General features: G+C 46.6%; 1 protein-coding gene across 3 annotated transcripts in view; it reads right to left on the bottom strand.

Annotated features, from left to right (window-relative positions):
- Nucleotides 1–527: 527 nt before the first annotated feature.
- The window catches only part of CLSPN (claspin), a 100,514-nt gene continuing 85,398 nt past the window's right edge, over nucleotides 528–15,643 (bottom strand). For all 3 annotated transcript variants that reach the window (XM_056557192.1, XM_056557195.1, XM_056557194.1), the window contains exons 22-25: nucleotides 12,370–12,469; nucleotides 11,982–12,061; nucleotides 5,919–6,080; nucleotides 528–1,366 (exon numbers count right to left, since the gene is read on the bottom strand). In XM_056557192.1, coding sequence (XP_056413167.1) covers nucleotides 1,256–1,366; nucleotides 5,919–6,080; nucleotides 11,982–12,061; nucleotides 12,370–12,469 — 453 coding nt within the window. In that variant the 3' untranslated portion in view covers nucleotides 528–1,255. The remainder of the gene's footprint in view (nucleotides 1,367–5,918; nucleotides 6,081–11,981; nucleotides 12,062–12,369; nucleotides 12,470–15,643) is intronic.

Raw genomic sequence — 15,643 nt, 5'->3', positions numbered from 1 at the left:
AATCAAACCTATATAAGTAGGGTATCATTTTAACAGTATGGACCTACAGACTAAAGATAAGGTGTCATTTTTACCGAAAAATGCACTGCATAGAAACGGAAGCCCCCAAAAGTTACAAAATTAAATTTTTTCTTCAATTTTGTCGCACAATTAATTTTTTCTTCACCGTAGATTTTTTGGTAAAATTACTAATGTCACTGCAAAGTAGAATTGGTGGCGCAAAAAATAAGCAATCATATGGAATTTTATGTGCAAAATTGAAAGCGTTATGATTTTTAGAAGGTGATGAGGAAAAAATGAAAATGCAAAAACGGAAAACCGCTGAGTCCTTAAGGGGGGTTAAACTTCAGGATTCCTTTCCATGGGAGCTTAGTTACTCTCAGGTGGTGCTGTCTTGGCGATGGGGAAATAAAGGTTAATTTTGTATTTCTCAACAGTCATTGAAGCTTTCCTCGAAATGAGTTATAGTCATTTAATAGCACAATGATCAGATCACGCTTCCACATACACAATGTCCAAAACATACATAATTTAAAAGGACAATTTTATTAATAAATTTACAACTCCGTTGTAAAAGTAATTTACATTTATAACAATTTACAAAATAACTGTACAAAGTAAATATAATTACATTCAGATAATATACACTGCTTAAAACAGACAAACGTAAACATATGTAAAAATGCACACTTTCTTCCTGATTGCTATGGTAGTGTTCGATGTCTTCAATTAATTAAGAAATTGATTGCCTGCAACCCATGTGAATCATGTGTAATGGTGGAGGTCACGTGCTTATTTTCTGCTGCAGATTATACTAACCACTGAAGTTATTGGGTAGCAAGATCAGCTGCACAAAATATGCAGCAGATGCTGTACGTGTGAACATACCCTAAAGCAGATTACATGGGCAGAAAAAACTGGGATACATTGTCAAATATATAGCAATGATCTCTAATACACTGCCTAAAACCTATGGCTAACTGGTACCTAAAGTCTGTTTCTGTATTTGCTCCAAGCATCTAATTTCTTACAGATTAGGGAAAACTACAAATATACATCACTTATGCAAGTACATTAAAAATTTCCAATCAGAAAATCTCAAATACTAATTTTGCAGACAACAGAACATGTGGTAGAAAGTAACAGGCTCAAGTAGCATTCAGTGTTGCATGAGTATTTTGACAAAGTCCACACATGCTATCAGTTTCCCTTTGTTCTACTGAACACGGAACAAGGCATTTAAAACTGCAGACAGTTAGTTCTCCAGCAAAGGGAAGATGCTGCGACTTTTGCTGTTGGCAACATTAGAGCGTTCTGACTTAAAGCGTTTGGGTGAAGGGGTTGCAGCACTGATGTTTCTTTTTACCTGCAAAGAAGTAAAAGTATAAGAAAAAAGGGTAATTATTTTTATTTTTTAAGACCAGACTTTTAAATGAGTGATTGAACTTGAACCTGGAATGCATGTTCATACAGTTAAATTCTATTAAAAACTTTACCCCAATAGTTTGGCAGCTCTGAGTAGCTAGGTCTAGTCTTCCCTATATGTCAAATTTTTTGAAAAAACTAGTGGGAATGTACTGTGAAAACAAAAAAAAAAATGCAGGCTACCTCTCTAGTAAAGCCAAGCCATTAGAGGTGAAGTGGCAAGGGGATCTGTTGCATGCCTTTCAATACAGTGATCAAAATTTTAACTGCTCAAAGAACTCCAATGAACATTTTAAACGCATCCATAACATGATATACACTTCACTCAAATGTAGCACTCAGGTTTTTTTTTTTTACTCATAAGCAAAAAAGAAGAATAGCTCCCAGGCACTGCTGAGTAATGTGAAACCAGGTAAGTGGACTGCCGATGCAACACCTGTTGCTATGAGAGGGGTAGAGGGTGGTGTGGCTTCAGCACAATAGTGCTAGTAGAACTTCAGATCACGGCTCAAAAAATGAGCCCTCATACCGGCCCGTACATGTAAAAATAAAAAAGTTATAGGGGGGCAGAATATAACAATTTTAAACATAAATTTTCCTGCATGCAGTTATGATTTTTTCCAGAAGACAAAATCAAACCTATATAAGTAGGGTATCATTTTAATCGTATGGACCTACATGGACCTTGGTGGCACAAAAAATAAGCCATCATAGGGATTTTTAGGTGCACAATTGAAAGGGTTTTGATTTTTAAAATGTAATAAGAAAATGAAAGTGGAAAAACGCTCTGTCCTTAAGGGGTTAAAGGACATCTACAGCAAAAGACAACAACTTATCCCCTGTCCACAGGATAGGGGATAAGTGTGATCGGGGGGGGGTCTGATCGCTCGGGCCACGGCTATCCCGTGTGGGAGGCGTGTCGGCCACAGCCCAACGTTGTGGCCGACACGCCTCCTCCATGTATTTCTATAGGACTGTATGTGAGGGGGTGTATAGTCGACGCTACGCACATTAGCCGCTTACATAGAGCGGCAATGCGGAGCCCCGTTTGGGAGATCGCAGGGGGGTCACAGTGGTCAGACCCCCGCGATCAGACACTTATCCCTTATCCTGTGGATAAGGGATAAGTTGTCTTTTGCTGCAGATGTCATTTAACCTGTTAACGACCAAGAACGTGTATACACATCCTTGTGCCCTTAACAGTGTATGGAGTGGGTTCTCGACACAAGCCCGCACCATACTGGGTGGCCCTCAGCAGATTCCTGTAGCTAGGGACAGCCGTTAATAGACGTGTGGCGATCACTGCGGCCGGCTATTAACCCTTTAGATCGCTGAAGCAGACTGCGGCATCTAAAGGGATCTTTACGTCCCTGGCGGTCCAGTGGGGTGGACAGTGCCTCTGCAGCGCGATCATGGGGGGAAAGCAACCACTGTGGAGGTAGCCAGAATGCTTGCTTCACCTTTCTTCCTGGTCCAGCCAGACTATCAATTGAGCGCAGGGCCCACAGATCAATGGCGTTCTATGGAACTATATTGATCTAGTCTAATAATTCCTCCTAAAAGTCCCCGAATGGGACTAAAAATTTATTATAAATTTTTTTAAAAAATGGAATAAAGGTTTAACACCTGTTAACCCCTTCCATATTAACCCCTTAAGGACCACGGGTTTTTCCACTTTCGTTTTTTCCTCACCTTTTAAAAATCATAACCCTTTCAATTTTGCACCTAAATATGCATATGATTGCTTATTTTCTGTGCCACCAATTCTACTTTGCAGTGACATCAGTCATTTTACCCAAAAATCTACAGTGAAACGGAAAAAAAAAATCATTGTGTGACGGGCTTCCGTTTCTACAGAGTGAATTTTTCAGTAAAAATTACACCTTCTCTTTATTCTGGAGGTCCATACGATTAAAATGATACCCTACTTATATAGGTTTGATTTTGTCGTACTTCTGGAAAAAATCATAACTACATGCAGGAAAATGTATACGTTAAAAAAGTTATAGGGGTCAGAAGATGACTTAATTTTACCACACATGGGGCGTGATCTGAAGTTTTTAGCAGTACCATTTTTGTATTGAGCGGACTTTTTGATCGCTTTTTATTCATTTTTTCATTATATAAAAAGTGACCAAAAAGATGTCATTTTGGACTTTGGAATTTTTGAGCGTGTACGCCATTGACCCTGCAGTTTAATTATATATTTTTTATAGTTGGGACATTTACACACGTGGCGATACCACATATGTTTATATTTATTTTCATAAACTTTTTTTTATGGAAAAGGGGGGCGAATTGGACTTATTAGGGAAAGGGTTAAATGACATTTATTAACTTTTTTTTTTTTTTTTTACACTTTCTTTTTGCAGTGTTCTAGCCACCATAGGGGGCTATAACATTGTACACACTGATCTTTTACACGGTTCACTGCAAAGCCATAGCTTTGCATTGATCAGTGTTATCGGCAGTCGATAACATCTGAGGCTTGGAGCAATCAATCGCCAAAGGGACGCGCCGGAGGAAGGTAAGAGGACCTCTGCTCGCGTCCTAGCTGATCGGGACACCGCATTTTCACTGCGGTGGTCCCGATCAGTCCCACTAAGCAGCCGGGAAGCTTTTACTTTAGTTTTAGACAAGATGTTCAACTTTGAACGCCGCGTCTAAAGGGTTAATAGCGTGCGGCACTGCTGCCGTGCGCTATTAGCCCCGACTTCAGATACATGCCAGGACCGACCCGATATGACACAGGGTCACTGCGTGACCCCGCGTTATATCGCGGGAGCCGCCCAAGGACGTAAATATACGTCCTTGGTGTTTAAGTTTAACCCCCTTTATAGGAGTTTAACCCCGACATAGGACGTAATTTTACATCCTGGTGCCCTGATACATGACTGCAAGCACCGGAGTGGTGCACGTGTAATGCGTGGCCGGCCCGGGCTGCTATCAGCAGCCAGGGACTCGCCGGTAACGGCACACATCAGCGTGATCGCTGATGTGTGCCATTAATGCCTCAAATGCCGTGATCAATACAGATCACGGCATCTGCGGCACTTAATATGGATGATCGGATTGCCCGCAGCGCTGCCGCCTCTCACCTGCCTCTGGCAGTCTCCAGGAGTCTTCTGCTCTGGTCTGAGATTGAGCAGAGCAGAAGACAGCCGATAGTAATGAAAAGTGCTATGCCCTATGCATAGGACTGAACAGTATTAGCAATCAAATGATTGTTATAAATAGCCCCCTATGGGGACTAAAAGTGTGAAGAAAAAAAAAGGGTCAAAAGAAAAAAAAAAAAAAAAAAAAAAGGAAAAAAATATTTAAAAATAAAATTTGAAAAAATTTAAATTGTCCGTTCTTCCCATTTTACCCCCAGAAGTGTAAAAACATTTGGTATCGCCGCGTGCGTAAAAGTCTGGACTATCAAAAATATAATGTTATTGATCCAGTTATTGAAAGTTAGAATTTTTTTTAAAGCAGTACAATCATAGAAAAGTATATAATAATGGGTATCATTTTATTTGTATTAACCCAAAGAATAAAGAAAACGTCATTTTTACCATAAATTGTACAGCGTGAAAATAAAACCTTCCAAAATTTGCTAAATTGCGTTTTTCTTTTCAACGTACCCACACATAGTATTTTTTGGTTGCACTATACATTTTATGGTAAAGAGGGTGATTACAAAGGAGTGCCACCCGTCATTTTTGTAACTTTATTCTTTCATTGTATAACATAAATAAACATGCAGTATTGCCGCGTATGCAAATGTCCAAATTATAAAAATATAACATTAATTAAACCGCACGGTCAATGGCGTATTACATAAAAAAAATACCGAAGTCAAAAATTGCGTATTTTTGGTCACATTGTAAATCCCCCAAAAGAAAATGTTTTGATGGGACTTTTTGTATAAGGATGAAACCAATGAAAACTACACAGCGCAAAAAAACTTAGCCATCAAACATCCCCGTATACAGAAAAATAAAAAAGTTACAGGTGTCAGGACATTTTTAAATGTACAAATTTTTGTGCAAAAAGCTAACAGAAGTAAAACAATAAAACCTATATAAGTTGGGTATCATCTTAATCATATGGACCTAAGATAAGGTGTCATTATTACCGAAAAGTGCTCTGCGTAGAATCGGAAGCCCCCAAAACTTACAAAATGTTTATTTTGTTTTTTTTTACTTTTCACAACTAATTTTTTTTATGGTTTTGCCGTAGATTATGGTGAAATTATTGATGTCAGTACAAAGTAAAATTGCTGGGGCAAAAAACAAGCCCTCATATGGGTCTGTAGGTGGAAAAAAGCGTTATGATTTTTAGAGGGTGAGGAGGAAAAAAAAAACTGCTAAATTGAAAAAACCTGTGGTCCTTAAGGGGTTAACTTAAAGCTTCATAACATTTTACCCAAGTAAAGCATGTTACACTATTGGGCATTTTAACTGCAGAGCCCTCCCAAGGTATAGTTTGCTGAAGACATAGCACATTACCTTTGGTTTCAATTTTTCTATAGTGCTTTCTACTTTCTGTGGAGACAGCGTGTGAAAGACAAAATTCCTTGTGTTTCTCGGAGCATTAGGATTTAGGGTCGACATTGCTGCCAGCTTCTGAAGTACTTCTTTTGGCTTGTTTAACAGAGAACCTGTTTTCATCTGTTGTAGAGTAAAAATAAATGGTATGAAAACTTCAAGACACTATTCTAACACCAAATAAAAGGAGATTTTTTATGCTTACCATAAAATCTTTCTCGAAGGATCCATTGGGGGACACAGACCACGGGTATATGCTGCTGTCACTAGGAGGCTCGACACTATAGCAACAAGAGAAGTCTGCTCCTCCAAACAGGGTATACCCGCCGACAGGCACCTGAGGTAATCAGTTTTAGTCCCAGAGCAATAGGAGAAGACCGACAGAGAAAACCACAAACTGTCCGAGCAATCAGAAGAAAAGGCAACTGAACACACCTTCGGACAGATAACTGAAATAGGAACACCAGAAAAAAAAGAGTGGGAGCTTTGTCCCCCAATGGATCCTTGAGAAAGATTTTACGGTAAGCATAAAAAATCTCCTTTTCTCTATCGGCTCCATTGGGGGACACAGACCATGGGACGTAGCAAAGCCGTCCCTTGGGTGGGTAAGGAATCAGACAAGTGGACGGTTGGACCACCGCCGTCTGCAACATCTTACAGCCCAGAGTAGCATCAACTGATGCAAAGGCATGAATCTGGTAGCACCTTGAGAAAGTGTACAAAGACGACCATGCGGACGCCTTAAAGAACTGCAAGGCCGAAGCCACGTAGCAGAGGGCCCAGGAATCCCCGAAAAACGGGTGGAATGAGCCAAACCCCTGAAGGGTGGGATCTTCCCCTTGCAGCGGTATGCTCCCAAAAATAGCAGACCGGATCCACCGAAAAATGGTGGTCACAGAAGCAGGTTGTCCTATACAACGACCTTCCGGAAAAACAAAAAGGGGGTCACACTGCCGAAAGGAAAGAGTGACAAAGATAAGTCCGAACAGCCCTCACCACAACAAGGTTGTGGAACAAACGCTTCCAGGGATGCGAAGGGGCCGGACAAGAGGACGGTAGGACGGACGATGTTCTCATTGAGAGGAAAAAGTCAAAAACCATCTCAGGTAAGGAGGACTGACCTGGACGGAAAAAAAATTGTCCTGGTATACCACCAGGAAGGGAGAACGGCAGGAGAGAGCTACCAGCTCTGACACCCTCCTAACAGAGGTAAGAGCAATAAGGAATTCCACCTTCTGGGGAAGGAGGCGAAGAGAAATGTCCCTGAGAGGGTCAAAAGGGGCATCTTGCAGAGCACCTAAGATCAAGCGTAAGTCCCAAGGGAAAAAAAAGGGACTGATGCCACTTGTGCCACTCCCTGAACTAGGTTCGGACACGATAATTGAATGCCAAAGAACGTTGAAAAAGAATTGAAACTGCCGAACCTTTGTCCCCCTAAGGGAGCTGAAAGCCAACCACAATCGGAGAAAAAGGCTGAGTTTCACACCAACAGAAATAAGACCGCCAGGTATGGTGGTAAATCTTTGCAGAGGAAGGCTTGTGAGCCCTCAGCATGGTGTGAACCACTTGGAAAAAGAAACCGCAGGTCCTCAGAACCGACCTCAACCGCCACGCCGTCAAAAGCAGAGACGGTAAATAGGGGTGGCAGAGGAGACCTGATATAGGAGGTCAGGACGATAGGGAAGGTGCAGAGGTAAGTAGTACAGGAGCCTGACCACGACGACGTACCATGCCCGCTGGGGCCAGTCTGGGCCACGAGAATGGCAGGAACGCCCTCTGCTGTGAGTTTCCTCAGGACCCCGAAAAGAGAGGAAGGGGAGGAAACAGATAAGGTAGGGCAAAGCCCGACCAAGAAAGAGGAACGCTTGGTTGTGGCGGGACGTGCAGAGGTCCACGCCTGGAGCGCCCCAGAGGTTGCAGATCACTGCAAACACCTTTGGATGTAGGGACCACTTGCCTTGGACGGCTGAGGACCGGCTGAGAAAGACCACATCCCAGAAACGCCCGGAATGAAAAGCGCTGAGATGGCCGGAAACCAGAGTTCCGCCCAGAAGGGAATTTCCCAAGAAACAAGCAAAGAAAGGATAGCCCTAGGCCCCAACATGTTGAAGGGGAAAAGGGCTTCTCCAGGGACTAAGGCCCCAGACCGGCCAGTCCTTGAAAACACCTCCCCAGCCCGACAGATTGGCAGGGAGGGGCAGGAAGGAGTGCCCCCGAAAAAGCAGGGGGGAAATGAAGCCACCATAGAAGGGACCGACAAGACTGTCGAGTGACAATGGAGACCTGTCCCACCGGAAGAGAATCACCAATTGAAGAGGTCGGTGATTAAACCGAGCAAATGGCACGGCCTCCATGGCCGCCGCTAACCGACCCAGAACATCCATGCAAAAGCGAATGGAAACTGGAGCAGGGTGCCGACGTCATTGGACTCTTGATAAGAGTCAGCCGATTGGTCGGCGGAGTTGAAAGCGGGCAGAGGCCAAGTCGAACTGGAGCCCCAGGAAAGCGGTTGGACTTGTCCTGATTGACCATCCAACCGAAGAGAGACAAGGTCTGGAGGTTGAGACTAAGACTCTCCAGGATCTGGGCCCTGGCTGGAGCTCTGATCAGAAGGTCGTCCAAGTAAGGAATCACGGAAACTGTTGTCCGTAAAAGGGGCTATCACAGGCGCCAGGACTTTGTTAAAGGTCCGCGGAGAAGTGGTCAGACCGAAATGGAGAGCCACAAAAGAAAATGACCGTCCGGAACTGCAAAGCGGAGGTACCGCTGATGACCGGAACAATGAGATGTGGAGGCAGGCATCCTTTATGTCCACCGAGGAACGATGGGATGCCAGCACCGAACGGAGAGACTCCATTCGGGATGGGAAGCAGAAGATGCTGGCTGAGATACTCAAGAACCAAGATTGGGCGAACAGAAACGCCTTACTTGGGGACCACAAAGAGGTTGGAATAAACCTCGAAAACGTTCCCCTGAAGGAACCGGGACAATGAATGTGCGTGGTCCAGGCATTCCGGAAGAGTAAGAGGCGACCAACCACCCGAGAAAGGTCGGCAGGTGGGGGCGACCCATCAGATCGAGGAAGGCCTACGGGTGGCTGATGGGGCCGCAAAACGGCCTGAACGGATAGCAGACCTCCGGGAGGGACAGGTCCGGAAGGAGGGAGCCCTCTTCCCGTGAAGGCACCTGGCCGGACCCTTTGTTGGTACCCTGTGGTGCCAAAGGTCTGCAGAACCATAAGGAGGACTTACGACGGAAAGCGGTTCTGTGAGCCATATCCAGAGGTAATAAAGAACTCTTTTCCGCCCGACTCCTAACTTCATGAAGGCGGCGTCCACATTCCAGGTTTTAAGATTCATGGAGGGACGGTGGCTACCAGGTAGCTTGTGGCAAAGGCAGCACAGTGGCTGCGCATGGAAGCAGAACACAGAATCTCCAGCTGCGGATCATCGGGAGCTAGATTAAATAAATCCTCCAGAGGGATCTTGAAGACTACCCTGGCGGAGATGGGAGACCATACTGAAAGGGCCCTTGACCCCCAGGCCGAAGCAAAAGCAGGAAGAACCTGCTGTCTCAAAAGCAAAGTTTGCCAAAGTCTCCACCTTCATGTCGGCTGGATCCTTGAAGGCAGCCGCACCAGCCAAAGGCCCGGTAGGCGCCTTAGAGGCGGGAGACCGGCAGATCCACAGTTGGAGAGGAGGTCCACCGAGCAATGAGATCCTTGGCGAAGGGATACCACGCTTGAACCTTCTGTTTCCTGAAACCTCTTGTCAGGGTGCCTCCAGGCGGATACCAGCAGGGTGTAAAATTCAGCATGAGAGCTGAAGGTCTTGGGTGCCGGTAGGGCACGAAGAAAAGGAGACTTCTGGAGCCACGTCTGAAGTTCCTGGGTCCTTTAGATGGAAGGTGTCTCTTATGGCCGAAACCAATGAGTACACCACATCAGGCATCCATGCTTTCCTTTAAAGTCGGAGGCCGAATCAGAAACCTCATCCGCAAGTTTTCCAGGTGAATGGGAACGAGGTGAGGCAGCCCTGGAAGAGGTCGGGCACGACGAGAAGAAACTTCTGGACCACCTCCAACAGTTCCTGGGTCCTTAACTGGAAGGTGTCTCTTAAAGCCGAAACCAATGAGTACACAACATCAGGCATATCCGTGTGGTCCTCTGAATCGGAGGCCGAATCAGAAACCTCATCTACAAGTTCTCCTGGTGAATGGGAACGAGGAGAGGCAGCCCTGCAGGTTGGGCACGATTAAAGGAAACTTCAGGAGCCACGTCCAAAGTTCCTGGGTCCTCTAGATGGAAGGTGTCTCTTGTGGCCGAGACCAATGAGTGCACCATGTCCGACATATCCATGTGGTCCTCTGAATCAGAGGCCGAATCGGAAACTTCATCCACAAGTTCTCCAGGTGAATGGGAACGTGTGAGGTGGCCCTGATAGAGGGGGGAGACTGACCAGGTACGTGGGTCTGGAGAGCCAGAGTGGCGACCATTGGAGCGTCCTCTAGGGGAGCGACGCTTGCTACAGGGCAGAGTAATGGAGCGATGGCTGTGAGGGGAGCGACCGTGCCTGCCAGAAGACTCGGATGAGTAAGATGAAAAACACCCCCATGACGCTGCGAGAGCATCAGTATAGGGGGAGATTGGGACCCCCGGAGGGCCTCTCCAATGCAGTCACCACATAACGGGAGACCTGAGCCAAGTCGGATATAGACTGGGGGAGGGAGAAAACCCAGGCTGGAGGGGCGGCCGAACCCACCGGGTCTGGTAGAAAACCGGGGTAGAATAGCAGGGGGGTCTGGGGGAGCAGTGGAGCAGGCAGAACAAGTGGTTCAGCAAAACCAGACATTTTTGAGATACAGCTTTTACAGACAAAAATATGAACTAACGCTCCAGTTGTCTGTGCAGCCCAAGTCTGTGACCCCAGGGCAGCTGCTGTGAGGAGAACTCCGTTCTAGTGTAGATAAAGGGAGAAATGCCAGCCAATAGCAAAAGAGGGGCGGGCCAGGGGCACTGCTGATTGGCCCCTGCCTTTCAACGCACGCACAGCATTGATTGGAGGCTAATTTGCGCCTCTTAGAAGCCCCGACAGAGGGGGTGGAGCTATAGTGCCCTCAGCTTCTGACAAGAAGGTCAGTAATGGCGCCCACGCCCGCTCCTCTCCCCAAGCGCACATGTAATTCGCATATGCGCTTGTGGGGAAGTGAGCGAGCGAGACGCCGCCAACAGCCTAAAGCGAAAGTAAGCCAGCGCTTCATGCGCCCGCATAGTAAAAACGCTGCGGCTGTCAGCCGCTGAAAAACACACATATCGTTCAGGAAAGTGAAAAGTATGAATAAAGCTGTGCCCCAGTCCAAAAATGCTCCTGCTCACCCCAGCAATAAATATAGAAAAAAAACCTGTCCAGGCCAACCCCTGAGAAAAAGTGGGCAAAAAGTGAGGGTCTCCAGAGGTTGCAAGGCTGTACCTAAGGAGAAGAGGAATATACTCACCTCAGTCAGAAGAACTTACCTAATGAAGTCTTCTATGAGGTCTTCAGTCAGCTTTCTGTCACCTGCATCACGCCGAGCTACCATGTGCGAGCGAGGCGAGCTGGGAAATAGGGGGACCTGGACCCATGAGGTACAACCCCAGGCGCTGACCGTTGGCAAGAGGGGGTTAACCGCACATATAAGCTATGTCTGTGCACCCTCAATCGCAATGGGGAGACAGTGAGCTGCAGTTCCTGAATCCCCACCTAAAAACATGAAAGAAAAAGGAATAAAAAACTAACATCCCTAACTAGGAAAATAATAAAACATAAGACCTGCTCTGGAGAGAACTCCAGACCATGTCCACCTCCTTAAGACACTAAGCTAAAACTGATTACCTCAGGTGCCTGTGGGTGGGTATACCTTGCTGGGAGGAGCAGACTTCTCTTGTTGCCATTGTGTCGAGCCTCCTAGTGACAGCAGCATACAGCCATGGTCTGTGTCCCCCCAATGGAGCCGATAGAGAAAATGTAATTTTTTTTTTTAACTCACCTTTGGAAGACTGAAGGGACGCTGCATTTCAAATAGATTTTTTGGGCCTTGCTTTTTTGGCTCAGTAGTTTCTATGGTTGCTGTAAATGAAAAGTCAAATGCTGGATTTAAGAATTTGCATGCATTTTTGCATCACGCTGGCTGGTGTTGTATTGTGTTTTAGTGAATGAGGTGCAACAAATCAAAAAGAAAGGAAATCAGATAAAAAACTAACTTTTTTTGATATACCACAAATATTCATATGCTAACAACCCCTGACCCACTCAAAAACAAGGAAGACCCAAACAATGTTTAAAAAAGGGAGGTTTGTTTTAGCCCAGCTCACCATATACTTGCTACATAAAAGTCTGCTTTTAAATTATTTGTTCAGGATATAAAATCTACTCACCTCTCCGCTGTAACACTTTTTCTGTAACTTTTTTTGCCAACTTCATGAATTGACTATTTTCTCCAATCTCCTCCTCCTCTTCCTTGTTACCATTTTCAGACTAAAATATTAAATAAATAAGCTCAGGTTTCTCCATGCCCCAAAATGTAAAGGATCACATTATTTTTAGTCAGGGTTTTGATCACATATCTAAAAATGGGCGTTCACACCAATAAGTTCTAGTTATGATAACTATGGTAAAAAACAACTGTGGTAAAAAAATAAAATAAAAATTTAAAAAATTATATTTAATGGCGTACAATATACTAAAAAAGGAGATTTTTGTTTACTTACCGTAAAATCTCTTTCTCGGAGGATCCATTGGGGGACACAGACCATGTGTGTATGCTGCTGTCTCTAGGAGGTGTGACACTATGGTAATAAAAAAAGTCGGCTCCTCCCAGCAGGATATACCCGCCGTCAGGCCAAGAGCGAATCACTTTAAATTCCAGAGCAATAGGAGACCAACAGGTCAAAGAAAAACCCAAAACTGTCCGAGAACCAGAAGAAAAAAACATAACTGAACACACCCTCGGACAGAGCACCAAAGGAAACCCCAAAAAAGGGCGGGAGCTGTGCCCCCCCCCCCCCCCCCCCCAATGGATCCGCCGAGAAAGATTTTACAGTAAACAAAAATCTCCTTTTCTCTATCGGCTCCATTGGGGGACACAGAAAGTGGGATGTACCAAAGCCATCCACTGGGTGAGCAGATAAGCAGTCAGGCAGACAGCCGAACCACTGCCGCCTGCAACACTTTACGACCCAGACTAGCATCAGCCGATGCGAGAAAGTGTGCAAAGACGACCAGGTAGCCACCTTGCAAATCTGCGAGGCCGAGGCTCTATTCTGGAGAGCCCAGGATGCCCCAACAGAACGGGTAGAATGAGCCACAACCCTGAAAGGAGGAAACTTCCCCTTCCGAAATGGCGGACCGAATCCACCGAGAAATGGTGGCCCTGGAAGCAGGTTGTCATTTACGACGACCTTCCGTAAGGACGAAAAAGGAATCACACTGACGAAACGAAAAAGTGATGGAGATATAAGACCGAACAGCCCGAACTACATTCAGCTTGTGTAGTAAGCGCTCCTTAGGATGAGAAGGAGCAGGACAAAAAGACGGGAGGACAATGTCCTCATTGAGATGAAAGGCCGAAACCACCTTAGGCAAAAAGGAAGGATCTGGCCGGAAAACAACCTTGTCCTGGTGGATCACCAGAAACAGAATGGCAGGAGAGCTGTCAATTCAGACACCCTCTGGATGGAGGTGATAACAAGAAACGTCACTTTCCAAGAAAGGAGGCGGAGAGACACCTCTCTAAGGGGCTCAAAGGGTGAACCCTGGAGGGCACTCAGAACCAAATTCAAGTCCCAAGGGGGAGAGGGTGACCGATAATGAGTAGCAGCATGCGCCACTCCTTGAAGGAAGGTCCGGACATGAGAATTAGAAGCCAGGGGCCGCTGGAAAAGAATGGCAAGGGCCAAAACCTGACCTTTAAGGGAACTGAGAGACAACCCCAGTTCCAAACCCGACTGCAGAAAGGAGAGAAGACGGGGAACCGAGAAGGTTACAGGGGATAAATCCTGAGCTTCACACCAACGAAAATAAGACCGCCAAGTACAGCGGTAAATTCTTGCGGAGGAGGGCTTACAAGCCCTGAGCATGGTGTAAATGACTTGGGAAGAGAACCCGCGGGCCCTCAAAACCGCGGTCTCAACCGCCACGCCGTCAAATGCAGCGACTGTAAATTGGGGTGGCAAAGAAGACCCTGAGAGAGCATGTCCAGACGGAGCGGAAGGCGCAGTGGAGCGTCGTTCAGGAGCATCGTCCAGGAGCCTGGCGTACCACGACCTTCGGGGCCAATCTGGAGCTACCAGAATGGCGGGGGAAGCCCTCTGTTTTGAGCTTCCTCAGAACCATGGGAAGGAGCGGAAGGGGAGGGAACAGATAGGGCAAACCCCGCCCAAGGAATCACTAGGGCATCCCAGACGAGAATCTTGGTCACCTTGGCCATGGCTGCCGAACTGCAAGGGCCGCCTTGTCGATTTATGTACGTGGCATTGTCCGACTGAGCGGACAGGACGGAACTGAAAACTGGACTCCCAAAGACAAAGAAGAATCGCCCGTAATTCCAGTATGTTTATCGGAAGAAGGATCTCTCTGGGAGACCAGAGGTCCCTGAACAGTCCAATCCCTGAACACTCCGCCCCAGCCCGACAGGCTGGCATCCGTTGTAACTACCTGCCAGTGAAGGGAAAGAAATGACCGCCCTTGGAGAAGAAGGGGGGGAGCAGAGCCACCAGAGCAGAAACTGACGGACCCTGCGAGGAAGAACAATCTGACGATCGAGGGACAGAGGACACCTGTCCCATCGAGAGAGAACCGCCAGTTGAAGGGGGCGGTAATGAAACTGGGCACAGGGTACGGCCACCATAGTTGCCACCATCCGACCCAGGACTTCCATACAAGTGCGGATGGGGACTGAGAACTGGGTCCAAAGGGAGCGCACCCCCCGACAGAAGCGCCAGACGTTTGTACGGTGGGAGGCAAATTCGGGCAGAGGCCGTGTCGAAGCGAAGTCCCAAGAAGGTTAGAGACTGGGTAGGACAGAGGACTGGGCTCTGGTTGGAGTCTTGATGAGAAGGTCGTCCAGGTAGGGCATCACCGAGACTCCCCTCGACCGTAACAGGCCCATCACTGGCGCAAGGATCTTGGTAAAGACCAGAGGAGCCGTGGCCAGACCGAAGGGGAGCCCTACGAATTGAAAATGCCCCACCGGAACCGCAAAGCGGAGGTTCCGATGATGGTCCCAAAATATTGGCACATGGAGGTAGGCATCCTTGATGTCCACCGATGAAAGAAACTCCCCTTGTTCCAGGGATGCCACCACCGAACGGAGAGATCCCATTCGGAAGTGACTGATGAGAAGATGACAGTTGAGACGCTTAAGGTCTAGGATTGGTCGCACAGAACCATCCTTCTTGGAAACCACAAAAAGATTGGAATAGAAAGCCCGGACCCGTTCCCCTGGAGGAACGGGAACGATAACCCCCTGGAGAAGCAGAGACTGGAGAGCCTCTCGAAATTGCTTTGCCAGAGAAGGCGACCGGGGGGCCCTAGATCGAAAAAAGCGATCCCACGGAAGGGAGGCGAATTAAATTCGGTAACCATTGGACACCACGTCCCTGACCCAAGAGTCCTGAATGTGTGAGGTCCAGATGTCTCGAAAAAGTAAGA

This window comes from Hyla sarda, chromosome 2, assembly GCF_029499605.1.
Source record: "Hyla sarda isolate aHylSar1 chromosome 2, aHylSar1.hap1, whole genome shotgun sequence".
Taxonomy (NCBI): domain Eukaryota; kingdom Metazoa; phylum Chordata; class Amphibia; order Anura; family Hylidae; genus Hyla; species Hyla sarda.
The sequence above is the reverse complement of the archived record's forward strand: the minus strand, read 5'-3'. Positions and strand labels throughout refer to the sequence as shown.